The sequence below is a fragment of the Heterodontus francisci genome, chromosome 35 (assembly GCF_036365525.1).
Source record: "Heterodontus francisci isolate sHetFra1 chromosome 35, sHetFra1.hap1, whole genome shotgun sequence".
Taxonomy (NCBI): domain Eukaryota; kingdom Metazoa; phylum Chordata; class Chondrichthyes; order Heterodontiformes; family Heterodontidae; genus Heterodontus; species Heterodontus francisci.
In genome coordinates, this window is record NC_090405.1 from 47658359 (window position 1) to 47674945 (window position 16587).

The 16587-nt window shown below is 43.8% G+C and overlaps 2 protein-coding genes across 5 annotated transcripts in view; one reads left to right on the forward strand and one right to left on the reverse strand.

Moving 5' to 3' along the window:
• duox (dual oxidase) overlaps positions 1-12573 on the forward strand; it is a 66003-nt gene extending 53430 nt beyond the window's left edge. For both annotated transcript variants that reach the window (XM_068015474.1, XM_068015475.1), the window contains exons 30-34: positions 751-983; positions 4936-5094; positions 5782-5937; positions 6935-7063; positions 10612-12573. In XM_068015474.1, coding sequence (XP_067871575.1) covers positions 751-983; positions 4936-5094; positions 5782-5937; positions 6935-7063; positions 10612-10734 — 800 coding nt within the window. In that variant the 3' untranslated portion in view covers positions 10735-12573. The remainder of the gene's footprint in view (positions 1-750; positions 984-4935; positions 5095-5781; positions 5938-6934; positions 7064-10611) is intronic.
• A 1567-nt stretch (positions 12574-14140) lies between these two features.
• Positions 14141-16587, reverse strand: part of LOC137350661 (sorbitol dehydrogenase-like) — a 75452-nt gene continuing 73005 nt past the window's right edge. For all 3 annotated transcript variants that reach the window (XM_068015477.1, XM_068015478.1, XM_068015476.1), the window contains one exon: positions 14141-14452. In XM_068015477.1, the coding sequence (XP_067871578.1) occupies positions 14305-14452 (148 nt within the window). In that variant the 3' untranslated portion in view covers positions 14141-14304. The remainder of the gene's footprint in view (positions 14453-16587) is intronic.

Below are 16587 nucleotides of genomic sequence, written 5' to 3' on the forward strand. Positions count from 1 at the left end.
ATATGTATATATATATATATATATATATATATAAAACGCTGCATGGTAGTACATATGGCACTGTATGATGTATAAAGCACAGTGCGATACATATGGCATTGCATGGTATATATGGTGTTTGCTCCATATGGAATTGCACAATATATGTTACTGCCTGGTATATATGGCATTGTATGGCAGGAACTGTAATTTTTCAGACTTTGTTTTACCCATTGGTTACTAAGAAATACATTATATATTTGACACATTTAAAATCAAGTTTGTGGTTGGAAAATATGCTGTCTCACATAGATCAAAAAAAAGACTTGATTTATATATATATATATGAGTCGAAGGGACTTAGTAGTTGGCAGGAAAAAAGACAGAGGCGCAAGGGGAGAGCCAACTGTGTAACAGCCCCGACAAACAAATTTCTCTGCAGCACCTGTGGAAGAGCCTGTCACTCTAGAATTGGCCTTTATAGGCACTCCAGGCACTGCTCCACACATCACTGACCACCTCCAGGCGCTTATCCATTGTCTCTCGAGATAAGGAGGCCAAAGAAGAAGAATATATATATATATATATATATATATATATATAAAAGATTTATATAGTGCCTTTCATGATCTGAGGACATCCCAAAGTGCTTTAGAGTCAAGGGAGTACAATTTGAAGTGTAGTCGCTATTGTAAGGTTGAAACATTACATTGAGATTCTCGTCCTCAGGTACCAGTGGCATCCACTTTTTTCTGTTCTTCTTGGTTGTAGGTGTTACACATCTCGAATTTAAACGTCCCCAGGATTTTGAGTATAAGTCTGGTCAATGGGTACGCATTGCGTGTCTATCACTGGGACCTGATGAGTACCATCCCTTCACCTTGACATCAGCACCAAACGAGGACACCCTCAGTCTCCACATCAGAGCAGTGGGACCATGGACGACAAAGTTACGAGAAACGTACTCACCAGAGAATGTCGAAAAGCTAGGTGGCAACCCAAAGGTAATAGTAGCATCGAGTAAGATGCAAGTAAGACCCAAGTAAGTGCAGTAAACACAGTGACGTTGTTCATAGATGTACCTCACTGCAAAGGAATAAGTTTGGAACATTTAGGAAAACGTACTTCTATCGCCAATTTGCACACTGCAACTTCCCACAAACAGCAATGTGATAATGACCAGGAAGGATTCACCTCATCTAAACTTTTAAATTTTGTGTCTGAAGTCACTCGAGAAACAGAAAAGGAATAATTCAGGAAAAATCACACATTTCCAGAACACACTTACTGAAATCCAACATGCTGTTTAATAATGTGGACCAAATCCTATTGTTGGGTTTATGGGATCACCGCAGTTTAATACAAAAGCAGGCAGTGAACACCTTTTGAACTTGGAAGTGATCAAGTTAAGGAAACAAAAAAACTGCAAATGATGGAAATGTACAGCAACTATAAAGGAGATAAACAGGAAAGATATTGTTGTGTCCACACCCTTCATCATAGTTCAGATCAAGGGTCCCCACTCAGTGCAATAAATTACTTATTCTATTTATAGGTGCAAATTAAATAAATCTGGACTAAAAAGCTAATATCAGTCATGGTGACCATGAAACTATCAGATTGCTGTTAAAATCCATCTGGCTCACTAAAGTCGTTTAGGGAAGGAAATCTGCCGTCCTTACCCGGTCTGGCCTACATATGACTCCAGACCCACAGCAATGTGGTTGACTTTTAACTCCCCTCTGAAATGGCCGAGCAGGACATTCAGTTATGCTCAAGTTTTGGGCGGCACAGTGGCGCAGTGGTTAGCACCGCAGCCTCACAGCTCCAGGGACCCGGGTTCGATTCTGGGTACTGCCTGTGTGGAGTTTGCAAGTTCTCCCTGTGTCTGCGTGGGTTTCCTCCGGGTGCTCCGGTTTCCTCCCACATGCCAAAGACTTGCAGGTTGATAGGTTAATTGGCCATTATAAATTGCCCCAGTATAGGTAGGTGGTAGGGATATATATAGGGACAGGTGGGGATGTGATAGGAATATGGGATTAGTGTAGGATTAGTATAAATGGGTGGTTGATGGTCGGCACAGACTTGGTGGGCCGAAGGGCCTGTTTCAGTGCTGTATCTCTAAACTAAACTAAACTAGAAGGCAGGTCACCTTCTCAAGAGCAATTAGATTTGGGTAGTAAATGCTGGCCTTGCCAGCGATGCCCATATCACGTGAATGAAAGACAAAAGAGAGACTTCTTATTTCTGTTATTTTCCATTGTTTGTTTCAAAAAATCTTTGATACCTAAACCAGGGTCTTGCCCACTGATGGAATTTTAATGAGCTCCGTTTGCATTCGCATAAAGAAATTGTGACGTGTGTATTAGATTTATTCTGATACCATTGCCTTTACATCCATTATTGAAAGCAAACTCCATCATAGCATAGGACAAGTTATTGAAATCAAATAATTAAGAGGCTCTTAAATACAGATCTTGTTACTGTTTGTAGCAAAGCAGTTCCTGACTTAGTCAGAGGATCATGGAATGATGCAGCATAGAAGGCGGACATTCAGCCCATTATACCTACGCCAGCTCCTTGTAGAGCTATCTAATTAATTGCATTCCCTTGTTCTTTCCCCAAAAGTCAGTGTTCATGGCTCTTGAAGTTGGTACCGCTCCAGTGTTCATGAAAGTGCTGCTTTTTAGATTCTATGCGCATCTGGGACCATCTGCCTAGTTAGTTCATTCTAATTATTTCAGAACCACTCCAGAGACCTGGAACTCTCTCCCCTTAAGAGCTGTTAAGGCCGGGGGTCACATGAAAATTTCAAAACTGAGATTAATAGATTTGAGTTTAGGCAAGAGTATTTAGGGCTACGGAACCAAGGTAGGTAAATGAAGTTAAGGTAAAGATCAGCCATGATCGAATTGAATGGTGGAACAGTGGCTTTCTCCTGATCCTATGATATTTAGTGTAAGGACACCACAGCGCTTGCGGCTGGAATGTCAGGTCCGATAGGGTTGCCAATTCAGGGTTGAATTAATTCCTGGAGGACTCATCACAAGACCTTCTGCCTCCAATTGCCCTGCCCAGTCAAACAGCCTTTACTTCCATCTCCCAATATTTTCATGATTATAAATAAAAATGAATAAAACAAATGAAGAAAATACACCATTCTTTTAATGCTCCTATGATTTTTCTCCTGGGTTGTTTGCAGCAGTTTTTATGAGATTAATCTTTTAATTCCTGGAGACTCCAGGGCAATGCTGAAGGGTTGGTATCAGCAGCAGGGAAGCCCCTTTCATTAAATTGTTACTGGGAGGCAAAGAGGTGAAGTGTCAGATAGAAGGGGGCTCCTTTTTTTTCTTTTATGCATTGCTGGCAAGGTCAGCATTTGCTGCCCATCCCTAATTGTCCTTGACAACTGAATGGCTTGCGAGGCCAGTTCAGAGGGCAGTTAAGAGTCAACCACATGGGTGGTCTGGAGTCATATGTAGACCAGACCAGGTAAGGATGGCAGATTTCCTTCCCTAAAGGGAATTAGTGAACCAGATGGGTTTTTATGAAAATCGATGGTAGTTTCACGGCAACATTACTGAGATGAGCTTTCAATTCCATATTTTTATCAATAAATTACATTTATTAATAAATTGAATTTAAATTCCACCAATTGCCATGGTGGGATTTGAACCTGAATTCCCAGGGCTTTAGCCTGGGCCTTAGATTACTAGTTCAGTGATATTACCACCACACCACCATCTCCCTTTTTAATTGGAAGGAGGGGGTTACCCTGCAGACAAAAAAAACCCTTTTCTTCCAACAATCCCCTAAAGCTGCCAAACAGATGCCAACTTAAAAAGGTTTAGGTTATGAGTTCCTCAGGGTAGTGTCGTAGGTCCAACCCTTCAGCTGCTTTATCAATGACCTTCCTTCAATCATAATGTCAGAAGTGGGGATGTTCGCTGAGGATTGCACAATGTTCAGCATCATTTGTGACTCCTCAGATACTGAAGCAGTCCGTGTAGAAATGCAGCAAGACCTGGACAATATTCAGGCTTGGGCTGATAAGTGCCAAGTAACATTCGCGCCACACAAGTGCCAGGCAATGACCATCTCCAACAAGAGAGAATCTAACCATCTCCCCTTGACATTCAATGGCATTACCATCACTGAATCCCCCATTATCAACATCCTGGGGGTTACCATTGACCAGAAACTGAACTGGAGTAGCCATATAAATACCGTGGCTACAAGAGCAGGTCAGAGGTTAGGAATCCTGCAGCGAGTAACTCACCTCCTGATCCCCAAAGCCTGTCCACCATCTACAAGGCACAAGTCAGGAGTGTGATGGAATACTCTCCACTTGCGTGGATGGGTGCAGCTCCAATAACACTCAAGAAGCTCAACACCATTGAGGACAAAGCTTGATTGGCACCCCATCCACAAACTTTCACTCTCTCCATCACCGACGCACAGTGGCAGCAGTGTGTACCATCTACAAGATGCACTGCAGCAATGCACCAAGGCTCCTTAGACAGCACCTTCCAAACCCGCGACCTCTACCAACTAGAAGGACAAGGGCAGTAGATGCATGGGAACACCACCGCCTGCAAGTTCCCCTCCAAGCCACACACCATCCTGACTTGGAACTATACCACCGTCACTGTCGCTGGGTCAAAATCCTGGAACTCCCTTCCGAACAGCATTGTGGGTGTACCTTTCCCACATGGACTGCAGCAGTTCAAGAAGGCAGCTCACCACCACCTTCTCGAGGGCAATTAGGGATGGGGAATAAATGCTGGCCTTGCCAGTGATGCCCACATCCCATGAATGAATAAAAGAAAAAGCATCGCATCTAATTTGTTTACTGTTCAGCTTGATCTAGAACAAAAATACATTTTCAAATCATAAAATAAATATGTACCAAATGTCTTCTGATTGACACAAAAGCTTTCTATTTCCTATTTCCAGCTGTATCTGGATGGGCCTTTTGGGGAGGGGCACCAAGAATGGAACCAATTCGAGGTGTCCGTTCTGGTTGGAGGAGGCATTGGCGTAACACCATTTTCATCAATTCTCAAAGATCTTGTCTTCAAATCATCGGTCTTCAGCAAGATAGCCTGCAAAAAGGTAACAAAAGAGAAATATACAAGTCAAGCCTGTTTTCTGAACTTGTTCCACCCTTTCTGAGGTGGGGTTCAGAATGGTAGTCATCACTCCTTTAGAATATCCAAAATATAATTTATATCTTCTGGACTTGGATATGAAAGGAAACTCCAGCCATTGCTAGATGTGACCTCTGACTCAATTTCTGATGTTATAGCATGAAATATTTTACTCCGTATAGAGCATAATGAGGCCATTCGGCCCATCCCGTCCATGCCAGCGGTTTGAAAGAGCTATCCAATTAGTTCTTGCTCTTTCTCCATAGCCCTTCAAATGTTTCCTTTTCAAGTACATATCCAAATCCCTTTGGAAAGTTACTGTTGAATCTGCTTCCAGCACCCTTTCAGGAACTTCATTCCAGATCATAATAAATCGCTGTATAAATTCTCTTTTCCTCATGTAATCTCTGGTTCTTTTGCCAACTACCTTAAATCTCCTTTGGTTACCGACCCTCCTGCCCTGAAAACAGACGCTCCTTATTTACTCTGTCGAAACACTTCACAATTTTTATTCTCTATTACATCTCCCCTTAACCTTCTCTGCTCTAAGGAGAACAATCCAGCTTCTGTTGTCTCTGAAGTCTCTCATTATTGGAATCATAGATACCTCTGTCTTTCACATGGCAAAATGTATTAACCCTTTCTCCACTAGGTGTACTTTATTTGGGTGACTCGGACTCAGCGACAGTTCGAATGGATGGCAGATATAATTCGTGAAGTTGAAGAGAATGATAAAAATGACCTGGTTTCTGTCCACACCTACATTACCCAGCTAGCTGAAAAGTTTGACCTAAGAACTACCATGCTCGTAAGTTACAGTGCCTTCTCCTGCCAGTGTGAATTGTGAACTGATAGCGCAGTACTTTCCGGACTCCTATGAGCCAATGTGGCACAAAGGCATTAAAATAGTGAGGAAAGGAGTATCAGCCAAACAGATGTTATTTCTAGACTGTAATCTGGTTGTTATGGTGTTCCTGCCTCTGGCGTACCTACTCATTTTGGACCAGTCCCTGATGTAGTAGTGCACCAGGTACCAGCTCGTGTTGCTGCATACCACCTCAGGAGGTGCCCAAACTCATTATACCAATTGAAGTGCCAGCAGGGGCATAACATGGGGTGGCACAGTGGTTAGCACTGCAGCCTCACAGCTCCAGGGACCCGGGTTCGATTCCGGGTACTGCCTGTGTGGAGTTTGCAAGTTCTCCCTGTGTGCGCGTGGGTTTTCTCCGGGTGCTCCGGTTTCCTCCCACAGCCAAAAGACTTGCAGGTTGATAGGTGAATTGGCCATTATAAATTGTCACTAGTATAGGTAGTTGGTAGGAAAATATAGGGACAGGTGGGGATGTTTGGTAGGAATAGGGGATTAGTGTAGGATTAGTATAAATGGGTGGTTGATGTTCGGCACAGACTCGGTGGGCAGAAGGGCCTGTTTCAGTGCTGTATCTCTAATCTAATCTAATCTAATGGGCATCAGCCAACTGTGAGATGGCAATGCCGTAAAACTGGAAGCGCTAAATATTAGTGAACCAACTAGCTGCCAGTTTCAAGTCTCAACTTTACTGTTCAATGTTAGGGAATATAAGTAGCAATTGCAGGGCTCCAAATGTACAGGCCAACCTGAAGATACCAGCACATTCCAGGACCAGTTTGTCCAATAGTTAACTGCTACCCATTTCATTCACTAATCATACTTGTAGAACAATGATATGCCCAATTAAAAAGAGTAGTATCCTCCACTTTCAGTCAGTCAGTATTATCAGGTATTATTTTATTAACATATTTCTGATGTTTTCTGTCTCCTTCAGTATATCTGTGAACGTCACTTTCAGAAAGTATCAAACCGGAGCCTATTCACAGGACTTCGTTCCATCACGCATTTCGGGAGACCCCAGTTTGTTCCATTCTTCAGTTCGCTACAGGAGGTTCACCCAGAGGTGAGTTCAACATTTTGTTTTATTCTTTCATGGGATGTGGGCGACACTGGCAAGGCCAGCATTTTGCCCATCCTTAATTGCCCTTGAGAAGGTGGTGGTGAGCCGCCTTCTTCAACCACTGCAGTCCATGTGGGGTAGGTACACCCACAGTGCTGTTAGGAAGGGAGTTCCAGGATCTTGACCCAGTGACAGTGAAGGAACGGCGATATAGTTCCAAGTCAGGATGGTGTGTGACTTGGAGGGGAACTTGCAGGTGGTGGTGCTTCCATGCATCTACTGCCCTTGTCCTTCGAGGTGGTAGCGGTTGCTAGATTTGGAAGGTGCTGTTGAAGGATTCATGACCAGTTGTTGTATTTGTACAACTACAGCACCTTAACCAAGGAAAGGGGATATAATTTTTAAACTGCCAAGCAAGAGGTCAAGGCTCTGTTTGTGTGTGTTCTTTTTGCCTCATTACAAATAGACACACGAGGGGTGGAATTTTATACTCTTCCCCCATGGCGGGTTTGTAGGTGGGGAGAGCATAAAATCAGATGGGATGATGGCAGTGGGGGAAACTCTGCCATCATCCTGCCTCCGCTGAAGTTTAGTTCGGAGTGGGAAGGACTGTGAACTGCCTTCCCACCCTACCACCAAGTGAGGCTCTTAACTGGATAGTTAACCCCTAATTAAGGGCCTCTTCCTGCCACAGCCACAATTACCCATGCTGCGTGTCTTATGTTTATGCCGGGTTGCTGGATATATTATATATATCTGATTTATCTCAGAGCAATGCAGGTATCACACTTGTAATAAATCATCAACTAGTTTATTTCTTACAAGATCTCAGCACATTGTCTTCTCAGAGCAGTCTGCATTTTTCTGTAGAATCTTCTAGTATTGTGTCTTTTGCTTTCAGTTTCAGCTCTTCACTTAAGCAATCAAGCATAGTGAACAAAGATCAGTGAGCAGACTAATACAATCAAACCCAAATCAATCAAACACTACAGCAAGCAGCCCCATCACTGCGTAGGAAGCACGGCATGAAAAACCATGCAGGCTGCTTTCAGGCTCCAGGCAGGGGCGTGGGGTGGGGGTCCCTCTTTCAAATGCACTTAGTGCTTGACCGAGGGACCCAGCATTGGGAAGGGGAGGCCGCCGAGACCCACCCCTGCCTTGCTGCCGATCCCCATCCCTCGTGACCCCCAACCCGCAAGACCCCACCCGCCCTGAACTACCTTAAGCCTGGTTCCAGCGCTGCTCCTCGGTGTCTGCTCGGTGTGGCTATAGCAGCAGCCACCACCTCTATTGTGGTGTTGAAGCTGCCGACCTCTGATTGGCCAGCAGCTCTTCAAGGCCGGGACTTGCAGTGACGGGTTCCTAAATCCTATGGAAGGCCCACCACTGTCCAATTAAGTGCTTGATTCCCACTAAATTCAGCGAGCCTTCCATAGAAGAGGGGGTACAGGGATCTCGGCGTCAGTTTCCCCAACGTTGAGACCCCTTCCGCTAGCATAAAATTCCCCGTAAGAGTTTTGAATTCCTTAATAAACCACTTTCATATTTGCAACGAATAAATGGAAGATAAGGTGGTCCCAATAGAATCATAGAACAGTACAGCACAGAATGAGGCCATTCAGTCCATTAAGTCTGTGAAGGCTTACTCTTGTGAAGAGTAATCCAATTAGTCCCAATCCTCTGCCCTTTCCACACTTCCCTGCATTTCTTTTCTTTTTCAAGTAATTAACTAATTTCCTTTTGGAAGTTATAATTGAATCTGTATACAACAACGCCCTATCAAGCAGTGCATTCCAAATCCTAGCCATTTGTTGTGTTAAAATGTTTTTCCTCATGTCACATCTGGTTCTTTTGCAATCACTTTAAATCTCTGGTCATAAACTGTTCAGCCACAGGAAACAGTTTCTCTTTATTTAATCTATCTGGGCCCTTCATGAGTTACAGATACATGAAACTCAGCCCACCGAGTCTGTGCCGACCATCAACCACCCATTTATACTAATCCTACACTAATCCCATATTCCTACCACATCCCCACCTGTCCCTATATTTCCCTACCACCTACCTATACTCGGGGCAATTTATAATGGCCAATTAACCTGCAAGTCTTTGTGGGAGGAAACCGGAGCACCCGGAGGAAACCCACGCAGACACAGGGAGAACTTGCAAACTCCACACAGGCAGTACCCAGAATCGAACCCGGGTCGCTGGAGCTGTGAGGCTGCGCTGCTAACCACTGCGCCACTGTGCCGCCCCTAAGGAAGGACACATCATTACTGGCAGTTGACTATGATTCACTTTCAGTCCCAAGTATCGGGCTCAAACATTCACAATAGAGGTTAACTGTTTTACCTCAATAACAATCTTTAACTCAATGCCCTAGAATAACGCTGTTTGCTACAGGACATCACTTTTAACAGTCTAAGCCATCCTGAAAAACCTAATGCCAATTAAGGGCAATCTTGTGGTATAGACTTGTGTCCAAAAGCTACTAGAACCAGACTGTCTAAAGTTCAGCATTGGCCAGGACACTGCGGAGAACTCTTCTGTTCTTCCTTGAATAGTGCTATGGGATCTTTTACATCCACCTAAGAGGGCAGACAGGGCCTTGGTTTAACGTTTCAGCTGAAAGGTGGCACCTCCAACAGTGCAGCACACCCTCGGTACTTCACTGGAGTGTCAGCCTTGATGTTGTGCTCAAGCCTCTGGACTGGGACTTCAACCCAAAATCTTTTAACTCAGAGAGGATCATGCTACCAACTGAGCACCCTTTGATGAGTCATGGGGAATCCTGGAGCTTTTGAGGGTTGGGAGGAAATTTTCCAGAGCTTTGCCCAGATTACCCTCTGGTTTGTTGCCTGTACCTGGAGATTGCAGGTTGGTGATGGGGAAGAGAGGATGGCGGGGGTGCAGTGGCGGGGGGTATGGGTTGGCAGGGTTGTTGTGGAAGAAAATAATAATCATGGGAAATAAGTAAAAGCATTATGCTTGCTAAGTGGGTATGAAATAGTTAAAGTAGACTAGATGACGCCCGTGATTCCTGTAATTATAAGGACATCTGTTCCTTTGTGGTATAATCATGTAACACTTTGTGGTTTGGAACAATGGGCTCTTGTGAAATGTATGCTGTCAATTCCTGTTGATAAGGAATGTAGGGCCCCTCTTATCAGAGTATACGACAGCTGCTTTGATGTAACTGCAGATTGTGTGAAGCACTCAGGAATGCAAGCTTGATAAGGATGAAAGGAAGACTCAAGGACAATTGATGGGGTCTGGGATGCTAAATGTCAGGGAATGTGAACTGATAGCGCAAAGTTGTTTAGTTTGGTGTATAAATATAAGCACTCTTCACTGTTCGAGAGAGTGCTGCTTACAGTGCGGACTGTACGGGCTCTCCGTGATATCACGCAAACAAACTCCTAGTAACGAATCTCGAAGTCTCCGTATGAGTTATTAAAATATCTTTGACAGTTGTGCTGGGCAGGGCGGATCGGAGTGAGTCTTTGGGTGTAGGCTCTCCAAAATCCAATTTGTTTAACCTTTCTTAACAGGTGGGAAAAATTGGAGTTTTCAGCTGTGGACCACCAGGACTGACCAAAAACGTAGAGAAAGCATGTCAACAACTCAACAAGCAAGACCAGGCCCACTTCATACATCACTACGAGAACTTCTGAGCCACAAGCTCTCTGCACAAAGGAAAAGATTTGAAGAAAGACAGCAATTTCTCTTCGTAAAATCTAATCACAGGGCATTTAGTAGATATTTTCCTTGTTGCATGTTGTACTTCTCACCTTCTCATCTCTCAATCATGTTTTCTCTTAGTCCACAAGACTACTTTAAAAGCAATCCAAACAATGAGCCTGCGAATAGTATTGTTCACATTGAATGTGCCCACTTGCTGTCCACCACTCGATGGTGCAGTTGCTAATATTTATGGCCAATAGGAGTGGAGGGGCTGTAGAAAAATAATTTTTAGTGAAGGTCAAGTTTTCCCCAGTTGGGGTGTTATTTTAAATGTGATTTATCTGTCGGTCTTCAAGAGTTTTGCTGGATTTACCTTTTGGGAAAGAGAAACATTTAAAAGAGCTCAGCTTGGTTGGGTTGAGTCAATGAGCATGTGGATTGTACATGGTCCATGGAAGAAGCAGGTCTGCTGGGCCACGGAGATTTTCTCCTTTAATGTTGCCATATGGCCTGGCAAAAAATTGCATAGAAACCAGCATTTTGGGAAATTCTGATATTGGGTCAGAAAATCGTGCTGTACAGAGTAACTGAAGAAATTTGAGGGATTTGGTGGCAGTCAAGGCTAGATGCTAGCTTATATGTGTGATCTGCGACAGATACCAGAACATCGTCTGTTAAAATGAGATGAGAGTAGTGATGTTTGCTTTCGAAGGGGCATTGGCCTAGAAATTCAGTTGCGCACACCCAATTTTCGGGCATCCAATGGGCACCTAAGCCTCCACTATGGCAGACAGGACGTGCACAGCGATATTGGGTTGGGTTTCTCTGTTGGCGTCAGTCTTTTCCAGAGTTATGGAGTGCGGTGCTGAGTGATTTATTTAAATTCTGGTCCTGTACTTCTTGTATTCTGTCATGGTAGAATAGCCGATATGTAGTGTGTAAGATGCGAGGTGTGGAGAAGTGGTGGAGGTGTAAAAGTAGAATAAGAGAGTAGTATTCTTACCTTGACAACTCTGGTGAGATCATTGAACTTCTTTGCTACCATGTCCTTGGAGCCAAGTCTCTTGCATTCACTTCCTCTGCAACCTCTTCCCACTGGCAGTGGAGTTGTTGCCTGGAGGGCTTTCTGTCCCCTAAGGGGAAGAAGAAACCACTCCTCCTGTCCACTGACTCCATCACGGCCTCCAAAGCAACATCAGAGAACCTTTGTGCCCTTTCAGTAATTGTTGCTGCTGATTCTCTCCTTCTAGAATGCACCTCTCCGCTAAAGAATCGGCCCACTATCTAGCCCCTCAAAAAGGCATGCAGCCAATCAGTAGTGTGGGTAGTGCTGGCCACATGCTTAAGTTAATGAGCAGGCAGCACGAATATTATGTGTTGCCCGTGATAATCCTAACATGGGCATGGAGTGCCCAGCTTGCCCCTCGCACATTCTACTTCCCACCTGTGTACCCTGCCCTCCTGTGTGCTTGTTTTCGCGTGCTATCAAATTCCTAGGCCATTCTCTTTAAAGGGCATTTGCCACACACTTTGTGTGGGGTGAGGAGAAACCGGTGTGCCATTTTCATTGTGCCAGTATTGCATTCATGGTGAAACCTTTAGAATGTGACTTATGCCATCTCACTATGGGGGAATTTCCTTTTTAAATGTTAGTCAATCATTTTCCCATTATCATCCAAACTCAGCACCAATTGTGACAGTGATCGCCTTTATCTTGCTAATCACAGTGATTGGATATCGACATTTAATAATAGGCAATGATTGTTGGGGCAATTTTGATGTGTGTAACTGTGCACCTTTTAACAATGAAATAAAATGACATTAAATCATGTGAATTGTATATTGCTACTTACGGTATCAGAGAATCACAGAATCGTTACAGCACAAAAGGAGGCCATTCAGCCCATCGTGGTCCGCACCGGCTCTCTGAAAGAGTGACTCCCTCAGTTCCATTCCCCTGCCTTCTCCCCATAATCCTGCACATTCTTCCTTTTCATATCACTGTCTAATTCCCTTTTGAATGCTCCAATTGAACCTGCCTCCACCACGTTCTCAAGCAGTGTATTCCAGACCTTAACCACTCGCTGCCTGAAAAAGTTTTCCCTCAAGACACTTTTGCTTCTCTTGCCAAATACTTTAAATCTGTGCCCTCTCGTTCCCGATCCTTTCACGAGTGGGAACGGTTTCTCTCTATCTACTCTGTTTAGACCCCTCATGATTCTGAATACCTCTATCAAATCACCTCTCAACCTTCTCTTCTCCAAGGAAAACAGTCCTAACTTCTCCAATCTATCTTCATAACTGAAATTCCTCATCCCTGGAACCATTCTTGTGAATCTTTTCTGTACTCTCTCCAATGCCCTCACATCTTTCCTAAAGTGTGCCGCCCAGAACTGGACGCAATAATCCAGCTGAGGCCGAACTAGTGTCTTAGACAAGTTCAACATAACGTCCTTGCTCTTGTACTCTTTGCCCCTATTAATAAAGCCCAGGATACTGGATAACCAAATGTTTTCATCGTTTTGGGAAATAACTTCTTGGGTTTGATGTTTGCTTTACCCCAGCGCTGTTATCCACCTCAAATGTAGTAGTACACCTTTCATCGTTTAATTGGTACACCATCTAGAGTCAGGTTAGAATAAGCTGTGTTTCTGCTGCCAGCAACCTAAGTTTTCATGAACACTCCTGTGGGGCATTCTGTGAATCAACCAGGTTCAACTGAACCAGAATTACTGCAATGTTACAGAGAAAAGCCGGGGAGATGCATTTGCACCTGAAAAGAGAGTAATACCTTTCTTTTACATAGAATTTAAAGCACGTTAATAGGCCATTCAGCCCTACAGATCTATGCTGGCGTTTATGCTCCACACGCACCTCCTCCCTATTTGCTTCATCTCACCCTATCAGCATAACCACCTATTCCTTTCTCTCTCATATAGTGATCTAGCATGCCCTTAAGTACGTCCCGGGATATTTTCAATTCTATCATTCGCAGCTGGATTTCAACCAAGGTCCTGAAGGGGAGAGGCCTGTGCATACCTCACTGTGTCGACCAATATGAAGCTTTGACACACACTGTATGAAACACTTTGTACGGGGACAGCAAGTAGGCTGGAATCTGGAGAAGGCCAGGAAATTGGCAAGAACTTTACTGACTGTCAAGTACTTTGGGAAGTCCTAACAGTCATGAAAGGTGCTATACAAATGAAAGTTCTTTCTTTTTAACTGCACTTTACTGAATTAATTTAGGAGTGCAATTTTCAATGGCTCAGCATTCTTTCAAGAGACTCCCAAGACTTAATGAAGCCCAAGAGTAAGGTCCTTCCTGAGATCACCAGTTTTGTATTTAAAGGCTGAATTCCAAGTTGAGATTAAAAAAAAACAGGAGCATGCAGCTTTAACCAAAGAAAATCTTTTAATGATGTTAGACTGAGAGTTAATTATTGACCTGCATGATTTTCAAGGAAAACCACTTTCAATTGTTAACACGTTGCTCCAGTGTCTGAGGTCTGTCATGGGAAGTAACCTCCACAGGCTCACACACCACAGAAGCTTCTCAATCAGTCACACTTCAGCATCACTTTAATTCCCAGCCTTTTCTTTGTGGTTTCAAATGCCTCGATGGCCTGGTCTAGTGGGAAGCGATGTGTGATCAAAGGTTTCACATCCACCTTCTTTGACGCCAACATAGCAATTGCCATGGGATACCTGATATGGAAATGCAGAGGGGAAAATCAGCAATTGACCATATTTCATGCACCTAATTGAAGAACATTTTTTAAAAAAACTTGCATTTATCTAGCACCTTTAATGTAGCAAAAATATCCCAACGCACCTCACAGCAACGTTATCAAACACCAAGCCACATTTGGAGATGTCAGGACGGGTAACCAAAAGCTTGGCCAAAGAGGTAGGTATTAAGCAGGGGGCGGGGGGGGGGGGTCTTAAAAAAGGACAGGGAGATGGAGAGGTTTGTTGGGGGGTGGGTGGGGGGTGAGTTCCAGAGCTAAGGGTCTTGGTGTCTACAGGCACGGCCGCCAATTGGTGGAGTGAAGGAAATCGTGATGCACAAGAGGCCAGAATTGCAGGTGTGCAGAGTGGGGCTGGAGAAGGTTACAGGGATAGGGAGGGGCAAGGCCATGGAGGGATTTGAACACAGCAATGAGAATTTTAGAATTGATGTTTTGCTGGACTGGGTGCCCATGTAGGTGAGAGATCACAAGGGAGATGGGTGAACAGGACTTAGCGCGAGTCACAAAATGGGCTATAGAATTTTGGATGAGTGGAGAATAATTAAAAGCAATATTCAGAAGGAGGTAAAAACACAATCTGGTTGATCAGGACCAACCAAAGGGGTAAAAGCTGCATAACTGGGAACTCTTTAGACTATTACTGTAAGCATGTAGAGAGGAACTATGAATGGAAACCGAGATCGTACAAGTACAAAATACTGAATGAACCCACAAAAGGGAAAGCTAATGACAACATACACTGGACTGGAGATTGGATTACACATCCTCCTGTCGCTGTTTTGTTACAAACACTAAATGCACATCTCACTCAAACTATTTATAAATCTAAACATATCAAATTATATAATTGTACAAAATGAATAAAATCTATATATAAAAGTTAGCACCGAATAGGTATCTGCTACAACAATGGTGTTCATCACATTGATGGGGAAATTCCTCACGGCTGCTTCCTCTCCAGCACCAGAAAGGAACGCAACTGGAGTTTCCACTGCACTTGCATCGCAGTTACATCGGCAGAGTTTTAAGGAAATTCCCGGCCAATAATTGTTTCAAGTTTTCCAATGGAGCCCCATTACAAAAATGACCCTTTACATTTTTAATTTGTTGCATTCTTCTGTCACTCCACCACTCTTCATCAAATCCTCATTTTGCCCAAACAGAATACCAGTCACTTAATATCTGACCAAAACTTTGTACAGATATGACTTTATATTGTAGGCACTGTATGTAAGCAGGATTATACGGGTCTGTGCTACGGAAATGGATGACAGAGAAACGGCTGTTCAGTTTACAAACTGCTCAGTTGAAGTCGATGGAAGAGATAATCAAGGCAGTGTTAAATGGGCTGCCGATATACCATCGCCTGTTTACATGATATTGGCGCAGACCAACTTCGCTGCCTGTCGAATGCCACTGTGCCACATGGCTCCTGCATGTATATGGTTGTGATAAATTGCCCACTGCTCCTGTGTGAAGCACTGAGTCATGGCGTTGTCATGCAGACATCCACCTGCCAAGAATGAGGCACATTAATTTTGTCATATGAATAGTGACTTTAAACTGCTGCTGGAGCTAAGAAATGACTTGTTAAACAGATCAGCAGTGGCTGTAAAAACATTTGCATACTAAATGACAGTGCTTGGAGAGACAAAGGACTATTTCCTGGCCCGCTTAACCCAAAATGGACTTTGATCACCAGACATTGAAGGTGAGGAAGCTCACATTCCAGGATGACTGCTAAGATGGCAGAATCCACAAACAGAAGTGGTCAAACCAGCTTGTCACATGACTAACCTGCTGGACAACCTGGGGTTTTTTGAATTGTGTCACAGAGAAAGGCAGAAGGCTGTCTGAACTGGAACCTGGAACAAGGAAGCCTCTCTCTCTCTCTTTGGCTTTCTCCCCAAACCACTGGACCCACAGAAGACATGTAAACCTCAAGAGAGAAAAGACTCCAACATCGAAACAAGTTGAAGTGTGAACTGGGCCCCAGTGAATAGCAGGACTTACCGGCAACCAAAGAGTCCACATTGAACTTAAAGGACCATAACTACCAGATATTGCCTCAAACTTTTTCCCTTTTGTTCC